Here is a 24,827-nt window from a genome sequence, read left to right as displayed (position 1 = left end):
TTATTATAGTATTACATAATTTTTCATTTGGTTTACTCATTAGAAAAATACCAAATAACAATAATTATAACACTCATTAGGAAAAATCAGTTTTATACGAGTATTTAATTTAACATTATTGTATTATTCTTGTTAGGTATTTGTCAACACAATTTAAACTTTTTGAAACATGCAAATTATAAATGTTTTTTAGTGAGAATAAAATTAGTTAATTGTGAATAATATTATATCTATATGAAAAAATATTTCACAAAATCACCCCATACACAGATGTAGGTACAGTAAAAATTATAATAACAAGGTAGGTATTCCACTTAAAAAATAACAACACGATATCTAAATAAAGAAAACATTAATATTATATTACAAAATATCTTATAACATAATACTTTTGATATAAAATGTATAACATTTTTAAGGTAGGTAAGGAATATCTATCACACATTTATGTACATGATATTTTCAAAAGTGCATATTAAAATGCATTGTATATGTATATAACGTATGTACATTTATCCAATTAAAAAAAAAAAATAATATTTTAATTATATACATACATGGATAAATTATTTTATTAGTTTAAAAGCACTTGATCATCACATTTGTCGATGAACACAGCCGAAGTCCTAGAAGCAATATCAGCATACTCTCTTGGACCCTGGCTGCACAATTTAGTATCCACTTGGATACCTCGTTTACTAAAAATAAAACAATAATTATACATAACTATACAGCAATTATGGACTCTATTATTATTTCAGATATCTTAATATGTATGAGAACTATAATTGTAGATAGGTACAGTAAGCAAAGGTTCAATGTCTTCTTTCGCTTTATAAACCAGATACTCACAATTCAAGTTTAAATATTATAATGTATTTGTAATGTTTTCAATATTGTATTTATGTATAGCTATTCAATTATTGTTTATTAAGTTTATTTGTTTGGATAAATTATAATCTTGAACAAATGTTGCTTGGTTTATTTGATAGAGCGCGACACGTATAAGTATATTGTACATAATAATATTATAATGTAAGTACTTACACTTTAAGCTATAAGTCAAAATCAGTATTAATACGTTACAATAAAGAATTGTTATACAAAAACTATATCATTAAGGTCAATTTATTTATAATATTGTGGTTTTTGTACAAAATTCAATACATTTTATTCATTAATGCAGCAGTTACCTTCAAAAAAATAAAGAGATTACTAAGATACCATTGATACCAAATACCAATAGCACCACTATTATACCAATAGTTTAGCACGGTAATCATATAATTCTCTATGCCGATTTAACTATATTACAATTATCTTAAAAAAAAAATAAAATATTTTCATGGCATTATCGTTTTTTTAAATAACAGCTCTGTGTTGTATATCTATTCAAAAATATATTTATAAGTTAATAATTAATATTATGATTTATGAATATGACCGTCATACCCTCTGTTCCCATCCTCGTCTGCTTCTGTAACACCGATACTAGACACGTATAGATGGTCGTTACACCAGAAAAAACATATGGACCTGGGTTGTAGTACATCCATATCATACTCCCAGTAAAACTCTACTTGTTTCACTTGGCCTATATCGTCCGGATGGGTAACTACAAAGCTTCGACTGGTCCCGTGCTCCATACGCTCATAACCACTATGACGTTAATAAATACATACATTTATAAATGCGATGAACATTACTATTATTATAAAATTGTTGATTTACTTAGGAGTCAAATCTAGGTTTCTTATAACTCCGTTGTCACTGTGTAACGACACTTTCATAAAACCTTGAACCCAGGACTCAGCCCTAGGTGGCTTGGCCAAATCCAACATAACCTTGTATTGTCGTCCTAGAAATTGAAGATATAGTATTTAAATATATAATAATTATGTAAAAATAATAAAATCTATTTCATGATAAATGATGTACTTTATAATATCTTATAATTTCATAAATTACGTTAATTATAAAATATTAATTAATACGTATTTATAAATATGTATATACACACTAATGATAATAATTTTCAAACATTTAATTGTTTACATTATATTAATTGTAACAAAAATAAATTCTTTTAGACAAAACGTTTTTAGTCAATTATTAGTCGTTCTTAATGACTATTGCAGTTTAAAAAAAAAAAAATGTGATACAAATAAGTATAATAAAACACATTAATACATAAATAATATTATGACAATGGCTTTTAAATATTATAATTAGGTATGCAATTATATCATTTATAATAAAATATTACATAAAAACATAAAACCGATTACCGATCTATACCATAACCAATTTATTATTATTTGATTTTTGCTAAATAAACTTGCATATTCTTTTAAAATAATTTTAGATTTTGGATTGAGTGATGAATGTATTTTTTGTTGGAAATATATCAAACTAAGATTTAAAAATAAAATAATAATATCATAACAACGAGATATTGTATTTGACTCTTATATTTTAAAATTGTTTATTATTTAAAATTTAAATAAATTAGCTTAAGAAAACTTATTTTTAAGAATAATATCACGATTACAATATCATCTCGATTAACCATAGTCATGGAAATTTAATATAAACATCAGTTTGATAAAAATCAAATATTCCTTTTGTGAATATACTTACTACAATATGGCGTATCTTTTCCAGTAGATATAAAATACTTGGAACCGGGTGCATTATTTGGTCTAACTGTATTTAAGCCCATTATGGCACATCCTCCATCGTTATCCTTACACGAGAAACATTTACCCTTGAACATTATCGAAATTAAATTATAATTAGAATATGAAATAAACATTGATTGTTAATTTAATTCAGAATAATTCAGTTGGTTGTATTCATAATTTCTTATTGCTAAAACATTTTTAGTTATTTAATATATATGACTTAAAAAACTGTATATATAATTGTTTAATACTGTTAAAGTTTAAATATTTTTACGTAAATACTTATTATAATATGTAGAATTAAACAAATTTTAAATTTTAAGCATACTTATTTAATAACTTGAAATATATGTCTAAAACAATCTTAAAAAATGTAAATTACTAAATTACACCTCAGATTTGTAATAAAACTATTTTTAAATTCTGTACATTAATATTATTTTTTTACGCTGTAACATAAAACACTCAATATTCAGATTTTGTGTATCGCATATTTTTATAATTTAATAAAAATTAAGAATGTTTGGATAAAAATAAAATAAGCATTTACGTTCTAAAAATTATAAAAACGTAATTTTTATTTAATTACTTGTAAGAAGTTTTGATATGAGTTGCATTTGTGTGCGATGTATGGACACTTCGAATTTATAGACTCAATGAACAATTTTATGGCTCTTACATGATTACAAGCTACTAAAACGCGACTTGCTTCTTCAATTCCCTCTTTGATGAGTGTAAGAGGTAATGGAGTTTCTGTTAGATCACAGCCAGGCTGTTCCTTACCATTGTTCGGATAAAAGTCTATGTGACCACAAGGTTCACTCATCCCATAGCCTAGATATATATAAACGTATATTATTAAATTAGTATTATTCGAATTCATGGGAAATGCGAGTATATTTTCCTTTAGGTTAATAAATTCAACTATTAAAATATGCATGTATTGCTGATAGATTCTCAGAAATGTGTAAGGATAAAAAATCCTGGTTTATTTTATAAAAATTATTCCTTATATATAATTCATTTTTTTTTTTTAGTGTATTTTAACATAGATAATTTAATTAGTTTTTTTATAATTATTCAAAGTTTATAATAATAATGATATTAATACAATTTTTTTTTTTTTAACTGAATATTTTAAATTTTCAAGTTTAAGTTCTATCTATAGGTTTTTTAACCCTCTAGTTTTTTATCTGTTAGATATATTTTCTCAGTACTGTAATAAATACAAAACATCATCAAAAATTTAAGCAAAATTATTCCATATTTTAATATTAGCCAGAATCGGATATATCGAAATCAGGAAAAGAAATATTTAAGAAAAAAAGTGTACAGAAAAAAATTTGATTCATCCAAATAAATAATGAATTGATAATTATTTGAGTTATTATAATTTTAATTTTTATTCTTTAAAATATAAAATTACTAAAAAAAAAATAACAACGCATATCTAACAGAAAGTAGGTAACCATTAACCATAATTGAATGATATGATCTATGAGTATAGTTACACTTAACAAAAAGTAATTTAATGTAATTAAATAACATTTTAAATTAATTTTTATTATACACATACTGCATTTTTTTCATAGTTTTTACCTAAAAATGTTTATATCAACATATATTACAACTATTATTTTTATTTGTAATTATGTTATATCGTCCTAAAATAATTATTTAGTACAGGCATGTATTAATGCACATATATAGCAATAATAATGGTATATAGTTGAACACATTACCAAACCAATTATAGTTGAGCCCATAAGTTCATGATTTTAAATACTTCATCAAATCAACATTGAATAAAAATAGGCATAAAATAACCAAAATATCAAAAACTCATAATTTTCATACTGGTCTGGCAATCAAATGAACAAATATAAAATAAATACCATCACATTTTTCAAAAAATTCTATAGATATTAACATTATAATAAAAGTGTTCACGTAAACTGGATTATATAAAATGCTCTGCACTTACCCAAAAGAAATATAGATGATCCGTCGGTATGTATAACATCCACAAGTTGTGCATCAGAAGGATCCAATCTGGAGTGTGAAGGCATTCCTTGGAAATATGGTTCAGCCGGATCTAGTCCTGTGATTCGGCCAAGTCCTTCGATCCGTTCACCAGCGTAACCAGCAGTATGAGCGCCCAGACTGTGTCCTATCAGATGAACATGTTTCGGATTTAAGCCCACGTTATCCTAATACGTTACAAATAGAAAAAAAATAATAATAATAATAACACAGCAACGAACCAATAGTCAGTTTCAAACATTTTTGATGAAAATGAAAATTTTTTTTTTTTATTGTTATTATTACTATACAGGTATTCTTAGTTATTATTGGTGTTAATATATTAAACGATTCATGAACATTTTTGGTCAGAACTTATAGGTCACATACATTTAGAAACAATTCGATATGAGCAAAACTGGTGATAAATCAGAACGATAAAATATCAGCACAGTTGAAAAAACTATTTAAAACCTGATCAAACTGAATGCATGTTATATTATAACTGATACCACAATATTATATAATATAATTTTGTAAAAAATAAACATGCAATTAAATATAAAAATTTCTTAAATTTTGAAATTTTGAGTGATTGTAAATCAAATATGTCTATAGTATTTAATATGTGTATTCATAATTTCTACGGACATTTCAACTAAAATTTTATATTGAAAAAATAAATCAATACGTTATATTATTATTACGAATAGTATGTTTACCACCAATATTTTATGCACAACACATTTTATTGATATTGTTTTAATTCGTATAAATTCTTACTAAAATGGGTAATCTCTTTTTACTGTTCAATCAATCAAATAACCTGTGCATTGTTCTAATTTAACTCATTACATTACTTTTAAATAGTTGATGAAATAGGCGATTTCTAATCCCACAAGCCGCGTATTGGCTGTTGCCTGAGTGTATAAAGGTAATGATCCGCCGGCCCAGTCCACTACAATTACATTCCAATCAGAATGTTTTAGAAGTTCTCTCCTCATTTCCTATGGTTAAAACAAAGGTAAGTAAATTAAATAATTACAACGATTTATGATTGTCTAAGTAATTATTTAATTTAGTATTTTACAGATCGTACAATAATTTTTATACATTTATTGAATTACGTCTGTATAATATTATTATAAAAATAAATTGATAAACGTCAAACATAAAACTAAATACATTTTTCAAGCAACTGAATTTATTAATTTAAAATAACAAATTGCTTTTTAATCATCTCAAGGATGTAAAATCGTTGCTATTAGTTTAATTTCGTAAGTACCCGATTTCTTTAAATGGTAATCCGAAATAATTTTATATTTTAACAATATAAAATCCGATAAGAAAAACGGCCTCGTCTTCAAAAATAAATATGAATTAATTGTATTACGAATAATTAAAAGAGATCTTACTATCATTATAATTCTATTGTGTTACCTTGACCCAATTGCTCAAAGGCGTGTCTATAAAACCATGTATTATAAATTTTGTGGGTTTTTTAGGATCAAAATTGGACTTCTGTATTGTTTTCTCCGATTGTACTTTCAGCATTTGACCCTAAAAAAAAAAAAAAAATCTGTCATAAATACCAAAGTTTCCGGTTCCGTTTGCAATACTATTTATTTTTTTAATAATTATTATAAAATAATTACCTATGGTAAACGTAATTATACTAAATCTCTATTTTAGCTTTCAAAAATATCAAATAATATAGTAATTGAAAAATTTATTTTTAACTTATTATACGATTTATGTACAATAATTATGTATAAATAATCATTATCGAATTGTACTTTTTACAATGTGAATAATAACATAAATTATTATTTTAAATTTAAATAACCTACCTTATGAAAACAAATAAATGTTAAGAATTTACTATGAATTATATACTACTTTTCATATATCAAAATTAATCAATTATGTACATTATATAAAATAAATAGGTACATATTTTTATTCTAATGCTAGTTTTATAGCAAAATGAAGATGTGTTATAATTTTTAATCGATTTTAAGTTATTATAATAGTTAACGACCAATAAAATGATTCTTATGAAATGTTCTTATTATAGCTGATGAAAGAAAATAAAATATTAATTTTTATGGTATACTACATTTTTATTTATCGAATTTTTAACGTATTTTCTTTATACATCTGAATGTTAAAATTTAAGAAAGATGATTTAACTTTTTATATTTAAAAATCTTATATAATTCCTAATTTTGTTATTTTCAAATGAAATAACGTTTGTATTATAACGTTTTGTTAGTTATCAAACAAAAATAGGTAAAATAAATTTCTTTGTTCAATATTTATGTCATATAATATATTATAATTTTAATTCATTGGAAATATAATAAATATACAGGCATTAATTTATTAATTAAAAGTATTAAAACAATTCCACAAAGCTGTCTATAGAAGCACTTATCATCTACATTTAAAAAGAATAATACTTATCAATGTACTTTTTTTATTCAATTTAAAAACTGTTTGATTAACGTAAACCAATAATGTTCTTAAAAACTTATACTAAAAATGCATATAGGTATAACCTATAGTTATACCTGTAATGGATTTTTTCTTGTGTACAATATAAATCGTGTATCGATGACTTGTCTCGCTAATGGAAACACATTGAATGGCCGATAAATTAGATGATACCAATCTCGGGTTATATTTAAACATCCAAGTTCGTCGTAACATCTTGTTTCGTTTTCAACTGAAAATTATAGTAAAAATTTAAAAATTTAATAATCTTAATTTATTAAATAAGAAAAAATAAAACACTCAGTTTACTACATATAGTTATAAGAATTAACCACAAACGAATTTATATGATTATAATATTACACATTTAATTTATATGTTCGTCAATAATGATTTAAAAAAATCAATCATAAAGTAATAATAATTGTTTGCTAATAGTTCAAAAAAAAAATTGTAAATATTTTTTCTAAAAATAATTCAGTAATTATTAGATTGGTAAATGTCATTTTAAATGTATTAAATAAATTATACGAAGGACGATATTTTAAAATCTATTCAACAACATTTGCTTTCAAACAATTTTTATATAATAATTCATTTATTTTATACTATTGCTAAATATATCTTTTTTTTTTAAATAATTATGTTAATGTCTGTATATATCAAACTTAACTGTGAAATACAAACAATAGGTACATATACATATAATATAGTATATAATGTACATTATTTGTATAAATATCCCACACAGAAAGTTAATGTTTTATAAAAGTTTGGTATTAAAAATTGTAAATCCAATGTCAAATGTTAATCAAAAATTAAAAATAGTTAATTATATGTATATAAATGTATTCAATATTGCAAGTAAGTTAGACGAATCAAAATTAAATGTTCATTATTAATTTGAAATAAAATATTATACTATCATTAAATTTAAATATTTATCAAAAGATACGAAATATATATATATATATAAATAAATATTGAAAGTTACATACATTAATCCATTTCTATATATTACATACAAAATGTCATTAATGTTAAAATAAGGTAAATTTTTTTTTTTTAATTTAAAACGTTAGAAATATATTTAAACATTATGTTTTTAAAAATAATTAGTCTTAAAATCATTAATACATACATAAACCATATCACAAATAATATTCTCTATCCTACTAAAATAACTTTAATAAAGTATTGTTATATTACATTTTTTGGAATTGTTATTTTACCGGTACAAATAATACTCATATTTTTCTATAATAATACAACTGAAATAGGAACTCGTTTTAACACCTATTTATAATAAAATAAAATACACTAAATAGTATTATAACAGTAAGTATATTTACAATTGCTTTTAGTATTCCTGGCGCAAAAAAAGAAAAATGTCAACGTATTGATATTTAGACAATACATATTAATTGTTTATATTATATTACTGACCTCAAAATATTTTTAATTTAAATTTAAAAAAAAATCAATTTTACTACAATATTATATTTATTTACCAGTTTTGCAATGGTTTGTATAAAATTTATTTTAACAGATATACAACTTTATTACATAAGGCATAAATAATATTTAGATTTCGAGTTAAGTATTTATTGTACTTATTAGTATTTTAACAACGTATTTTTATATATTTTTTTTTGTGAAAGTTCTTTTGTACAAAAGTCTACTTAAAAAATTTCACGTAGTATATTTTAATATCGGAACTCGAATATAAGTGGTAAATTTGAGAATGTGTTTTTATTTTCTTTATAGTTTCTCTAAGTATGAAAAAAACTATTGGCAACTTACTCTTCAAATATTAGCAATTATAATTTCATTTGAACTCGACGTTATTTTTAATGTATTAATTTAATATTGTTTTAAACTTCAACAATACTACCTTTTTTTAAAATCAACGAGACGTCAATCAACACTAGTATTGCACGTCGTTTCTATATTTTATACTCATATTTTTTATTTTATAAAATACATTTTAATGATTCATATTTAATACCAAATTAGTCAATTATTATAAATATAATAGATATATAAGATTGTTCTATAGTATGTATCTATTGTATACAGTATAATGTTAGAATATGAAATATAATTTACTCATTACATGATACAAGCCATACAATATAATTTAGATCAAAAGAACTGTAATGTATATGCATTATAAACTATTAAATACTATGTAATAAAAGAGTTTTTATGACTTATTCTTATATAAAAAAAAATATATATATCAATTCTTTAGTCTATAACCCATTAAGAATATATTATTTTCAAATAGTTTGAACTAGATGGTTTAAATTTTTATAGAATTGTATCAATGTAAGTCAATAAGTCACATTTAAAATGTATATTACTTAGATATGATATAAAACAGCATTTATAATACTGAATATATTCGTATAATGAAATATTAATACAGAATCAATATTAATATGTTTAATATACTTACAAGTAGGGTTAAGGACTTCTTGCTCTAAAAAACCTTAAAATATGCATGTACTTATATCCTTAAAAATTATAATATACTGGTATGTTTTAAAAATATGCAAACATTTTAAAATATGCTCTTGAAAATATTTTATTTTTCATTAAAAATGTTCAATTTATTTATTATTAGATAATATTATTTTTTTGATTTAATATTCATAAAAAAAAATGTATCAACTTAATCTAGAATATTATACGAACTATATTAATGCCAGATGCCTAGATACTAACAGATAAATTGACATAAACTGGCCGTATTCGGCGTATTCCTCGTCGACTTATTATCTTTTTCATAAAACACAAATAATTGAGAAAACACACAGTAGATGGATTATTTAATTATTTATATTTAATCATTTTAATCTATTTTTTTCAATTTCTAGAAAGTTAATATTAAACATAGTATAGTACGTATAAAATATTATTCTTTATGTAATATTATATTGCTTTAAATTTTTTTTAAATAAAATACGGAAAATAGTACTTACAATACAGCTATAAAAAAATATATATTTTAAAGAAATAAAAGAGCTAAATATAAAAATTATGCAAAATAAAAATTATTGCTTTAAGCTTCTAGTAAGTACTAAAAAACAAATTCCTATATTATTCAGCTATATTTTGAATGATTATTGAAAAAAATTCAAAATCCTATAAGCCCCTAGCCTCTATTATGAGTTATACAATTAATTTAAAAAAATACACAATATGTGTTTTTAAGAATTTTGTAAAAAATTAATTTCTATACTTATTTTTCTAAAAAAATAAAATCAAATGTCATTAATTAGACAATTTTATTAAACTAATGTCTTTTCTAATTTTCTACCTATCATTTTTTCATAGTAATCATAACAATTTTACTTAAATGCGACAAAATTAACTCAAGACAATTACTTTAACACTTTAACTACCTATTAAACATCTATTTATAAGTCTATTGCTAAATTCTATGAAAAATACATTTTTAATATATAATACCAAGCTCATAGACTACTAAATCGTATTGAAGAGTCCATTAGTACATTATTGATTTGTTCAATTATATTCATTTATCATTTATGCAATTTGGCATAATATGATAAATGATAATTAAAGATAGTCGAAAAACTTACATGGTAACCAGGGTATGTTGACCTCTATATGATTGGATCGTCCCCATTCGAGAATGCCCGCTGCGCCTGACCGCACAAACGTCGCGAGCGTCGCTATGCACAAAGCTACATAACCTCGGACCATACCTCCTGTAGATAAAAAAAATTTATAAACATGCTGATTCCTTATTAAGTACACGCAAAATGCATTTGGCATCCTGATGAGTACTAAGTAACTATTGTTGTCACAAAGTCATAAAAAGATATTGATTTTTAGAAAATTATTCTAGGAATATTATTTTGGTTACTTAAGTTTATATTATAAAGTTTGATTTTTTTAAATACTATCTAATATTTTCTGACATATTGATTTAAAACATCTCACGTACATTTGTAGAAGATAATAACTATTTTGTACTTAAACATAATCATAATTTATGAATCCTTCAAATAAGAGAAAATATGAATTTATCACTAGTTGTTATATTTTTATGCATACATATTAATTATATCTATATCTTATTTTCTTGAACCATTCAATTCACTTTTATGATTATAAAATATGATTAATTATTAAGGACTCTACACTGTAAATATTATGATTTCAAATACATCTGCTATTATTATGAAAATTCAATGAAGTGCATATGATAAAAAATGAAATTTCATAACTAAATTAAATTTAGTTCTTCTCCAAATTATTATTATTATAATTTAAAAGTGTTAAATACAAAACAATTTTTTTTATATCCAATGTTTTAAATTTTAAGGTAAAAAAACGGGTAATAAATACCCCAACAAATTAAATATAATAATATTTGTTAAAATTTATAATTTTTAAAGCTATTTATTTTTATTAATTGTTACTATTGTACGTACAATTTGTATTTTATATTTTGAAAAGCTAAATAACAAAATATTTAATAAAAAAAACTAGCTACATAAGTATAAATAAAATTCTAAAAATTGTTAATTAAAAATTTATTAAAGGGTTAACTTTAAAGTTTAAATTATAATACTTTATTTTTTTGATTGAATTTGGAAATTTTAAGAATTTGATAATATTTGATAATTTTAACGAATGTAAAGAATCGTTAATCAGAAACTGAAAACTGAAAACATAAAACTGCACTCTGACTATATTTGAATTTGAAGATGTTTTATAATTGCAGCATAATAAATTAATAAAAATATACTCCTGTTAAAAACTCAATTATTTTTATAAATTTATTAATTTTTATATTACATTATAACAAACAACAATTGTTAAAAATTACATTTTTCAATAATAAGTACTTAAAAATATAAAAAAATAATTGAATAATTTTAAAACGGAATAATATAATATAATTACATTTCTATATCAATTCTACTTTGAGTACCTATTCACTATTATATTGTACGTATATTTATTTAAGATATAATGAATATGAAGATACTATGATCTTAATTGAAAGTTTAAAATATTGTGTGTAATATAATTTATGACGTATATTCAAATATCACGTACGATGAAAAATAATATAAGTTTTACTTTTAATTTAAATGACAGTACAACACTAAACAATGAATTAAATTGTAATATGATAATTGAAAGTTAGTGGTTTCAAAAGTATTACCTACAAAATACCAAAGTATATGTCAATTAACAATTATATTAATTAATAAAATTACTGAAAATTGTTAAATATAAGTACTAGGTAAGGACTTTATATTTTAATAACAGATTTAGTTTTTAATAATTAAACTCACCGTCTAAACAGAACCTGGTCCTTACTGAGCGTCATTCAGATAAAAATCTAGAAAAAAAAATATTAAGTAAACTAATTAAAAATAATTTATACTTTAATATTAATTATATGTTTAAATTTTAAAAATCTATAGACTACAAAATAAATTAAACGTTCAAAATCATATAATGTTCTTAAATGCTGAAACAATATTAGACTTTGAATAAATAATTTAATGTTTAACATACAACAACTATCTACTAGTCACTAGATAACTATAATACCTGTATAACTTATATATTATTACTGTTTACAATTTAAATTACAATTAACTATTGTATTTCACAATAACTTTATTTTTAAAACACCTAACTACTTATATCTACAGTAATAGATTATAGAACTAATATTTTTGACCATTTATATTTTTAATCAAAACATCTTTATTAAACCATTTTCTAAATCAAACATTCAAAATATTTCAAACATAGTAAATTTCAATTAAATTTCCTATACTTATAATAATAATTACAACTACAAAAAGTCTACATATACCAAAGTAAACTAAAGCAAATAAAGTGCAAAACTTTTACTGTGGCTAAAATCAAGTGCAAATATTTTATTATTCATGAATACAAATCGTACCAAAGTTTAATTGTAAGTTGGTAATAGATATTACATAAAATTCTAGTTTATGTAATTGTATCTATTACAAAAAAAAAACCTTATTTTTCAATAAAATCAAATAGAACTAGTAATTTATTTTTACTATTTAATGGTTTAACAACTTTTTCCAATTTTAAATCGGTAAGATACAAATCCATGAAAAATAATTTTTATAAACTACAAAACATGAATAACTTAATAAAATTGATATATTATAAGTAATATTTAAAAAAATAAATAATGTAATAATTTATTATTATTCTTCATACTGACAGCTTAAACATATTGGTAATTCTTATAAGATAAAGTTGATATTGTCACTCTCTTTAAATTACATAAGCATTCTGAGTATTTAAAAATATGGTCCTTAAGTATATTTTATATTTAAAAGTTCAAAAATTAGAATTTGAATAACCATTATCGTTATTGAAAAAAAATGTGGAGTAAATTTACTCAGCAAATAATTTTGTGTAGTCCTATATTTTAAAAATAATTTGTATTTATTATAATATGTTAATATTGAATTCGATATATTAAAAAAAAAAAAAAAAATAAGTTATTTTTATGAAAATTATAAATTAAGTTACCATTAATCAAATATTGATCTATAAATTAAATTGAATTTATTTTACATATATATATTACAATTATATGGTTTATAAAGAACGTCTTTTACGAAATTCTTAAATTAAAACAAATTGCAAAACGTATAAAAATATTTATTTGATTGTCTTTGTTTAATATCAGTTAAATAACTTTAGTATTTAACGTCACAATATATCGCTGAAATTAATACCATGAAATATATCTACGTTGAAAAGTGTCATCTGTGTTAATGTTACTTAGTTACACCACAGTTTGTGAAAAGTGATCAAATATAACAAAAAAATGTTTGTATATATTTTTTAATAATAATATTATCGTACGTGTTATGTGTACGGTACGAATGAAAATTTTATTAGTTTCCATTCAATTCAATTCAAAAGAAAATATTATTAATATAGTTCACTAATAATTAAAGTAGATAGGTTCCTGTTCCTATTAAAATACATTTTTATATATTAACATAAACGATAATACATAAAATAAAATACATATAATATAATATACAATATACATAATATATAAATGTATTAACATGAATGTAATTTTAAAAATAGAGAAAACAGTTTTCTCATACTTAGTCAAATTTATCTCACCAAAGTATCATTTTTATTTACTTTTTTTATTTTTCATGGTTTAATTATACAAACTGTTGAATGTTGAATGTAATTTTAAAAATTCATAAAAAACATTTTATCACCAAAATACTCACGAATAATTAAATTTAAAATACTTCATTTATATTCAAAAACCAAAAATAGATATTAAGTAGGTACAATTATAGGTATTTAAGTACCTACATGGAACAATAATTTGTACTTAACATTTATTATGTAGGTATAGGTACAGTTTTTTATTATATTGTTATTTTATACTAGATAGTTTTAAGTAGGTATAGGTAGGTACAAATATGTAGTCCGATTTAAATATATTTTTTCCTGTCTATAACATAAGAACAATCTATAGTGAACTATTTTCCTCTAGCAGTTTATGTATATCAAAATACGCACGTGCTTGTAATGATTGAATATTTCTGATTTTACCTTGCGAGAAAGTAGTTTCACCCGTAAAAGGTTCATAACCTTACATGATAAGAAGTGCAACAGCATTCGGATACTGCTGCAGTATTATAGTTTACAGAAGGTCAACGTTGTTTTGTTGTTGTCCGCACGCGACAAACGGTTAATGACGTTATGGTATTGTTTCGGTAACCGATTTTTATAACAGTGCGCGCGTAATCGAAGTAAACACTGTAATGGTCATACACAGACATACCTCACCGTGTCTGGAACGCGTTTGAAATTTCTTCTATACCTCATTTTTTCATACTTCTCTCTCGTCGACACTATTATTATATTTTTTTTCTCACATTCACGCAAGTCTTAAAAAAAAAAAAAAAAAAAACATAAATACAAAATTGTGTACATTTTTTTACGTATCAATACATTCTAGAACTACGTAACATAATATCGTTCATCGAAATCCCTACTTATAAGTTGGTAGATATGTTTTATGGTAGTTTGTAGGCCATTCGTATTTTACCACGCGTTATAGTTTTATAATACTATAATAAATATATATACTTATCATTTAATACACAGATAGCAGGTTAGAATATTTTATCTTTAAATGCATGTTTTGTTACATCAGTCAAAAAATATATTATATTCATATTGCCATCATAAAATGAGGAGTTGAATAACATTCAAGATTTTCAACAAATTAATAAAAATATAGTTATGCTTATAAGCATAGTAGAATAAATCTGCATGTTTACCAATTTTAGTTAAAAATCTAAACTACTTAACACAATATATGTTTATGTTGTAGGTACTTATAACACTATTAAACTCGTGTACGTATAAAATTTTATGGAAACACGATATTAAAATAAAATGAATACGATTTATTATAGCAAATTTAAATTTAATTTCACTATTTTTTGATTACTTCCTGAAAATCATCTTTTATATTTTCATTTAATTTCAAAAATATGTCACATAATTATTAGTTACCAAACACGGTTGATAGTGATAATCTGTGTATATGTACACAAATTAATTTTACCTACATAACTATTTTAACGATCATCTTGATTATTCGATATCACTAAACGATATTTTTTCTAAATACAATATACAATGTCGGATCAAATTTTTCGATTATTTTAATCATTCACATCTTATCATACTTTTTTTTTCATAAAAATGTTCTGATTGAAATGACAAGTTCTTCAGAGTCTATTTCGTAGTCAAATGACTTTCTCCGACATGATATTCCTTATACGCCTCTGTATAGACCTGAGGGGTATTATACGGGTAGACTAAAATAACAGTAGCAGCGGTTAGAAAGTAACGCATGCTTATATTTTATATACCTTCAGTCAGCCACCATGAGGCATTTCAAAATGATGGAACACCGGGGGCGAACAGTTTTCACTTTCGCTTCCCGATTCCTAGACATGAATAAATCTAGATGATATACTTATACATTATAATGTGTTTATTGCTCGCACAAGTAGTTTAAATATTTTAAGAATATTATTTTTTATTGACCACTAAAAATAAAAATCAACATTAAATACATAGTTAATTATCTAATTCTCTATAATATGATTTTATACAATATATAAATATATTGTAAATACTACTGTAATTTTTTTTTTTTTAAATAGTGTCATTTATATACTATAGAAATAAATAAGACTATTTAAAAATAATAAGCCTCTAGGTAAATACATTTATTATGTAATCATACTAAATAAATATGACTTGCTATTTTTTAATAAACCTAATTAAACTTATTCAATTATGTTTATTTTACTATTATTATCCTTAACTACACTTTCAATGAATATAATAAAATATTCATTATTTATATTATTATTAAATATTATATTACGAGTACAAATCATTATTTAACAGTGCATTAAATATTAAGTAAAATATAGAAAACTACCTTACATATAAACTTGTTACAATAGTCATTGTGGCAAAATTAAATATGTACGCATTGTTATAAAATGAAAACATTAACTATTAAACCGAGTCCTATGTATGAAATCATATATTTCTAATACCATATATTGAAGTATCATTTTACTGATTATCAATGTAAATCAATATCAGATTACTTTATTTTCAGTTATTCCAGAGAAAATAAAACAACATCGCAGTATTATAGAATATATACTTACAAATTATTGAAGGTAGTTTAGTCAATATTATATTATATTACTAAATGTTCAATGTCTCGTGAAAATTATAATACTCTAATGTCAATTTGTATAATAACGTGTTATAATTTATAGGTAAGTAGTAGGTACATAATATTAACCATGTTATTAACCTTCATATAATTTTTTTTTTTTTTTTATTTAACTAATTTTGCCAAGAGCCCAAACTCTAAAGAAGTTTCGTACAATATTAAAATAATGGATATTTATTAAAGAAAGTGATTATGATTAAATAATTGAATCTCACAATTAACTATTCGCTTAGATATCTGCAGAACCCTATAATATAACTTACGTTTTGTTCGAAAGTATTTAATGTATTGATATTTTCTTATTTTATTTTATGCACAAGGTAACATTATTTTATATATGTACCGATGTACCGGTTACAGAGTGAAATGTTAAAGATGTAGTAATAGCATCTCAGCGCAAAAACTCCTACAAGAGTTGCATGGTAACTAAAATTGCATTTATAAGCGCCATACAGTTAAACACAGAATTATATGAAAACATGTTTTGGGTCATCAAATAAAGAGGGGGTTAATTAAAACAAAAATGCAGGTCATTAAAAACGATAAAAAATAAATTGTCATTCTAAAAGCACATCAAACACTTATATTGAGATGACAATCGAATCGATATGAATATATCACTAAGTAGTGATAGTTTAAGACTGAATCGCTCTGGTCGCATAATATTGTTGTGCAATACACATTATTGTATATTATAGCAAAAGTAAAACAGTCCTAAGCCATTCAGCGAAAAGACAAAAGATTATTCAATAGCCATACAGTTTTATACTTTTACTATTTTTATTGAGAATTTATATTCATATATTTTAAAATTATGAGTTAATATATTTTTTTAATTATATATGTATCTATATAGTGTTTTAAATTTTATATTTCTGAACTATTTTTAAACCTATAAATTATGCATAAACAATGTATAATATATAAAAAATCTTGGCAACGTTTAATTATTTAATAATGAATAAAAATAAAATTAGCAATTCCCGATAAGATATAGAAAAATTATTCATTTTTTTTAACACCATTTATGATTACTAGTTGATACTTTACTGTACTAAATTCTAGAGAATCGTCGCAACGAAAATTTCATAGTTGTAAAATTAAAAACCGTTATCTTAATTTTTTTCAACATTTGAAATATAAGATCTAACTATTATATTAAAATATAATTTTAAAAGATATGTACATAATTAATAACTTATTACTAAAATTCTTAACTTATAGAGTATAAACATTTTCTATTACCTAATTAAAAATTACAAGTATTATTTTAAATAACTATAAGGAAACAATCGATGAATTGTTAATTTGATAAATCTTTCAAACATTTAGTATATTATAGGCAGTAGAAAAATACAAATTAAATAAAGAATTAAATATAAATATAAATTAATTATAAATCATCCATTAATGTTCGAAAATTGTTCAAGTATATACTATAAAATTGTATAGGTATTACTTTCCGAATACCTAATTATGGTTCTAGTTAAATGTATTCATTTCAGAAAATAATATTTAAAACACTCAACAATTGCTATCAAATCTTAAACAATGATGTATTAATTATATTTTTAAAAAAATTTAGTTTATTATATAGGTCTCCAATGTGTATACCAAACATTTTAATACAATGATAATTTCAAAAATACGAACATGTTAATCCCTATAATATGTATTAAACTTGAAAATAATGTATTGTTTTATTATTATAGCTACTTTAATACATCATAAACAATACAAACGGTATTTTATTAAATAACAACAAAAAAGCCTTGAAAAAAAATCTTATATTTTTAATTAGTATTACTCAAATTATTATTAATACTCAAAAGGGAAGTATCTATAGCTATAAATTCTTAAACCCTGATGTAATAGATAAACAGCTTTTCTCAACAAGGTATTAATTTTTCCTACACTTATACTTTTTTATTAGAATCATACATATTATATACTTTTGTTAATGTCATATTGTTCTTATATGCACACACGTGTCATTTATATAATTTAAAATAATGGACAGAATATTTTGACCAGGTGTATTATTATCTATAATACATTATTTTAATTATGTGTTCAAACATTTCTATATATCTTTGTTATCTACGTGTAAGGCTAAATTATAAAGCTATGTACTTATATTTTAACTGTTTAACTATTATAATTAATATTATGATGACAAATCATTTTAATATGTCCTCGTTTTATGTGGTGTTTAAGTGATTCTGCAGTTATTTATAGATTTTAGTGTAGTAGCTAGCGAACCATACAATTAGATTTAAATTGAAAAGTAATTATAATTAAGATAAAATTGCGGTTGTATTGAGATCTATACAATGGTAGTCATAAACTTTTCTTTACTTCGCAAAATAAATAGAAAATTCTTATGGACTAATGGAGTTCCGAAACTCAATTTTAAATCAATAAATAATTTAACATAGGAATACAAGAAAATATTGTGCATTCTTATTTTTGGAATACACAAAATAAAAAATATAATTTTAAAACTAAGCACTCCATCCCTTGATTTGTTCAAAAGCCAAAATTTAATAACAAATAATAGTGTATAACCCCGGTACCTAATGCATTTCAATCTAAATGACTAATATTATAAAAGTTTTACATAAAATGTATAGAATTTTACGAATAATTGTTTGTAAATTAACCAATTAAAAAATTTTATCAATATAAGTTGGAGCATTATTTTTGATTTTGATATATTATTATATATCTATTATTAGATATCTTTATTATTGCATATTATATTTTGTAACATATTTCACATTATTGCTTCATTTGTTAAAAAATAAATCAGTATACTTAAATGTTATACGGTTTATAAAATTTAAATGCCATTTAACTGTTATATCATTACGTATTTTATATATTATACTAATATAAAGTTTTATTTTAACTAGTTGGTTAATCTAATTGATATCCGTAATATTAAAATTATCTATGAAAAGTTATCCAAAATATATGCTCATAATCTAATTTTAAACTTTTTTCTTTCGACATAAAAAATAGTTTACCATAGATATTTATTAAAATATGTGCTCGTTTTATATAAGTAGATTGATGAAACAAAAAAAAAAATTCGGTCAAGAACACCATATAGCATAGTCGCTAAATATTTATATTCGTCACGTTATTAATTATTTATAAGTTTACATACAATTATCTAATACAAGATTGACATACAAATTTGACAGGGCTTAAAAATCCTAACTTATCTTATTTTTAAACATAAAAATTCAAACGTTATGATAATATCAAAGGGTATTTAATGATTAGTATTATGTATCAACATGACGAAGTCAATCAACAAAATAATTTAAAATATAACAGATTAATTTATAAGTAGGTATCTATGTGAGCAACTATGGTAGATAACTATAATCATAATACAATTATGAGTATATATTTTCTCATAAGTTCATACATCACGTTTAATATGATTTATAGAGTAATCGAGATTACATAATAATTAATAATATTGTATTGGAACTGTGTTTAATTAAAAAAATATATTATATTCTCCGAAATTATTAAATAGGAAATTAATTTTATAAATTATATTCTTTAAAAATAATAATAATCAAAGATATTTGGTATTATATATACCTACATGTGTTTGTATAGAACTATAGAATATTAAATATAGTATATTATAGTACATATATGTTATAATATAATAAATAACGTTCTTTCAATTTTATATTAAAAAATGTGATAGAGCTACATTTAAGTTTCAATGTATTAAATATTATACAGTAAAAAATAAAAACCCGTTTTCATAACATAGAATTAAAAAAATTCCATATAAAATGTACATTATAATTTTGGTATATACGAGGAGAAGAGTGGAATAATATAACATCAAAATATTTTTGAAAATACTTCTATTGCATCCAACTCTTTAAATAAGCTCTTTTCTTATTAATATAAGCATTTATAAGATGCAAGTTACAACTAAATAATATACATTACACAAAATATGATAAAAAAATTAATTAACTACTCAAAGCAATGATAAAATATATCATCGCATTCTAGAAAAGATTCAGCATGGATTTCAATTAATAACGTAACAAATAAAAAAAAAACTGTAAATACCAATTTGTCCTTTAGAACTAAAAAAAAATATTGATTTATTAAATTATTAAGTTGTTTATTATTACTTATTTTCATGTACTCGGAAATTACTAAAACATTGAAATAGTATACACTTTATTATTTTTATTATTTTTTATTTTGTCATAATTATTGTCCTCGTTCTTTTTTTTAAGCATTGCATAGAGAAAGTAAACACAAATGAATTCTGTATATCAGGTAGAAAAATACGTTTCCGTCAATGATAAAGAGCAATTATACGAATCATGTTAATGAACTTCCGCAGGCGATCGACCTTCGACCACGAAATCGTTTTTGAAAGTGAAAACACCCGTTAATACAGGGATACTGGTCGTTGTATTTAAATTTTATGAATGGAGTTACATAATATGAAGTCAATCTCAATATTAGTACAATTTTATATGCATTTTATCATTATTGATTTATCGTAGTGTGAGAATGATGGCACTTTAAATTCTACAAACAGTTATATTTTTATAATTTCCATTTTAAAAAGACCTATTATAACGATTTTTTTTTTAAACTTAAAAAAAAAAGCTATGACTTTAAATTTAAAAGTCATATTAATTCCGTGACTGCTCTTGTATTCTCATTTAATCATGATATATCTACTTTTAAATTTATTATTATCAATTATTTTATGATGATACATTATGTTATATATAAACATGAAAAATATGTATCAAAACGATTACTTTTATCACTAAAGTGTGATTTGTTCATATTATACCAACAAACCAACAACGGTGTTAAAATTATGAGATAATAAATATTTTATATAAATGGAAACTAATGTAGGTACATACTTACCGTGTAAAATATCCATACGTATTTCAGATCAAATGATTATTAAAATAGTTGTAGTCTAAGGATTAACTACTTCTACATAATATTTTGATGACAAACATTAATATTCATAAACAAGATACATATTAGATCATCAAAAAGTTACTAAATCTTTTTCCATAAAAATATGTTCTAGATTTAACAAATTATACTTAACTAGATATCAATTTTTTCATTCTTCAAAATTCAAAATATGTATGTTTGTATAATTGCGATAAAAACAAAGCTGTCATAAGTTTTTATTGGTATGAAAATAATTATAAAATTACAAAAATGTACTGCTAATGGGTCATCAAAGTCAACATTTTTGATTTGAGCCCATGACCTATTACCAAAAATCGAGTTGGTACCATGGTATAATAATGCACAGACAAATTATATTATACATAATTTTCTTGCCCGGATATAATTCGCAAAACATTCAATTTGATTCTTATAAAATTAAGTTACGCAATAACTACTGCAACTGGTGACAAAGAGTGAGAGTACATTTGTGTCTACTCATATAACAGTTGTATTTGAAGAGGGGAAAATATGCGAAATAAAAGTTGTCGGGGATCAGTAACCAGATTTAGTATTTATCTTAGATGGTTTACATCATAATGTCCGACCTTCTTTTCTATGGGCCAATACCAAATAATTTATTCGAATATGTTTTTGTTATTTAAATAAATAATAAATATTCATTTAGAATTAAACACCAAATAAATAAACTTTATCTTTAACAAATAATATTCGCAATAACTTTTTAATAAATAGGTACTATTTTATCATGCTATTTATGCTACCTATCAATTCATATGTGATATGTCTATTTACAGTTTATTATTACTTACATCATAATACCTACCAAGTTTGTTATATTTTCCAAACTATCATTTTCGCAAATATAAATGAAGTTTTTGTAACTTATATTTAACTAAGATATTAATTTAACATTTTATTATATTTTTAAACTGTATTTTTTAAATCAATAAATATCCAAATCAAACCATGAATTTGTATCAAATTGTATTCAATTAATTAACAAACTAATAAAATAAAAGTTGTAATTTACATTATAAACAGAGTTAAAATTAAACATTTATTTAAATGAAAGATGTAATATAATAATATTTTGGTACTTGTCTACTTAGAGAGGTTAAGAAATTTTTAAATTTATTGTCAAAATACATAAAAATTTGAAAAATAAAGATGAATAAATATAAGCAATCATTCATTCTTAACAACATTTTGACAATGTTTTCATGGTAAACTGAGATATATAAAACTGGATTTTTAAATGCAATTATGATTAATCATTGCAACTATACCTACTTAGAGTAGTCCAATCTATCGGCCTAAAAATGTCTTTACCTCATTTTTATTTTTATATTTTTTATATCTTTGAATAATAATTTTGTGATTCATGTTAATATATATATATATAATACTTAAAATTCACCCAGTATTCGTATTAATAGGTACTTAATACTAATAAATCTATTATTATAGTTCATTTATTTATAATTTAATAAAATAATATAAAATATATACATACATACCTAATTCAAATTCTATGATTTGTTATTTTTATAGATTTAACACCAAAATATTTTTTTCTGTTTAATACTATGATAAGAAAATCTAGACAAACTCTTAACATATTTGTATATTTTAAAATTATATCTTAAACTTTTATTTCAAAATTTAAATTATATATATAAATTATATTTATATCTATGAGACTTCAATATTTCACTCATATGGAATAGGATTTTTTTTTTTTAATTAATTAATTTTAAGAATTTATTTGTGAATTAAATTCTTGAAGTGTTATTTATATATATGATATATTCACTTATATGGAATTTTCTTAGTGGTATAACTTATAACAAATAGAATATAAATATTTTCAGAAAATAAGAAAATAATTTTTTTTAATAGTCTACGTTTATAAAATCAATACATTATATCATTATTTAGATTATTTATGTATAATCATTAATACAAATAGGTTGTTAATAAATTATCTATTTACCTGATATTGTGAGGACCAAATTTCATATTTTGAGACAATTTGAAGTATTTAGTCTTTCGGCTTGTTGTCATCCTACTATAATAAAAAAAAACCACGAGTAGCTATTTGTGGAGCATAGATAATCCGTTTTTTATCCACTAATATGATAATAAAAATTAAATAAATTTTAATAAAAGTTTAAAGTTTATGTACATATAATGTACAAACATACAAAAATTTCAATTTATTTAACAAAATTAACAAACCACGCGGATAGTTAACTGATTACGACGAGTACCTTATTATTATTATTATTATCTAATTTGCTTTTGTCCATCAAACATTATGTCTATTCGGATACTGAAGCGTCACGACGGAATCGCTTTCCATTTCAGCTGCCCCACTATATGGCATTCATACATTGAGATTACGTCTGTGCTGGAGTACCGTGACTCGAATGTCGAGGACCGGTTGGGTTGGGTCAAGTGAACGTGTTATGAGTTGGTCATCTATTTAATGTTTTTATTCTCTTTTACTCCTGGAAAAATGCTGTATTAAATGTGATATATTATTATTTATAGCACCTATAGAGAAAAATCAAATTTTGAACAAATACTAGAAAATGTAACTAGAACAAAAATTAAAATATTATAGGTACTTTATGAAAATAACATTCATTACAAATAATAATTATATTTTTAAAATACTAATGTAATTGGTTAAACATGTTCGAGTTATTTTCAATTGCTGTTTATTTCAGTATCGTCATATATAGGACGTATAATTCACAAAT

The 24,827-nt window shown here is 22.4% G+C and overlaps 1 protein-coding gene across 3 annotated transcripts; it reads right to left on the bottom strand.

The window, feature by feature from the left end:
* Nucleotides 1-415: 415 nt before the first annotated feature.
* On the bottom strand, nt 416-24,403 carry LOC112597832 (pancreatic triacylglycerol lipase-like). 3 transcript variants are annotated; one of them, XM_025344057.1, is made up of 13 exons: nt 24,333-24,403; nt 24,056-24,130; nt 12,545-12,591; nt 10,814-10,942; nt 7,280-7,434; nt 6,147-6,266; nt 5,567-5,713; nt 4,669-4,894; nt 3,274-3,518; nt 2,641-2,767; nt 1,732-1,858; nt 1,453-1,659; nt 416-698 (listed from the first exon to the last, which is right to left on the bottom strand). In XM_025344057.1, exons 4-13 carry the CDS (start codon nt 10,935-10,937, stop codon nt 575-577), a joined length of 1,602 nt encoding a protein of 533 aa, XP_025199842.1. In that variant the 5' UTR covers nt 10,938-10,942; nt 12,545-12,591; nt 24,056-24,130; nt 24,333-24,403; the 3' UTR covers nt 416-574. The 3 variants fall into 3 exon arrangements, with proteins under 3 accessions (XP_025199842.1, XP_025199843.1, XP_025199841.1); XM_025344058.1 differs by lacking the exon at nt 24,333-24,403 and adding an exon at nt 15,067-15,172 and having other exon boundaries at nt 24,056-24,259; XM_025344056.1 differs by lacking the exon at nt 24,333-24,403 and having other exon boundaries at nt 24,056-24,259.
* Nucleotides 24,404-24,827: the final 424 nt, after the last annotated feature.

The sequence above is a fragment of the Melanaphis sacchari genome, unplaced genomic scaffold, assembly GCF_002803265.2.
Source record: "Melanaphis sacchari strain LSU unplaced genomic scaffold, SCAv2.0 Contig43_pilon_pilon, whole genome shotgun sequence".
Lineage (NCBI taxonomy): Eukaryota > Metazoa > Arthropoda > Insecta > Hemiptera > Aphididae > Melanaphis > Melanaphis sacchari.
This window is presented reverse-complemented; position numbering and strand designations above follow the sequence as displayed.

Bases quoted from the DNA above. Each gene is read 5' to 3' on its own strand.
- LOC112597832 (XM_025344057.1), bottom strand. From the start codon at position 10,937: ATGGTCCGAGGTTATGTAGCTTTGTGCATAGCGACGCTCGCGACGTTT. The intron at 2,768-3,273 runs GTAATTAAATAA...ATAATGTTCAAG, and splicing joins CATATCAAAACTTCTTACAA to GGTAAATGTTTCTCGTGTAA. The intron at 1,859-2,640 runs GTAAGTATATTC...TTCAATTTCTAG, and splicing joins AAAAGATACGCCATATTGTA to GACGACAATACAAGGTTATG.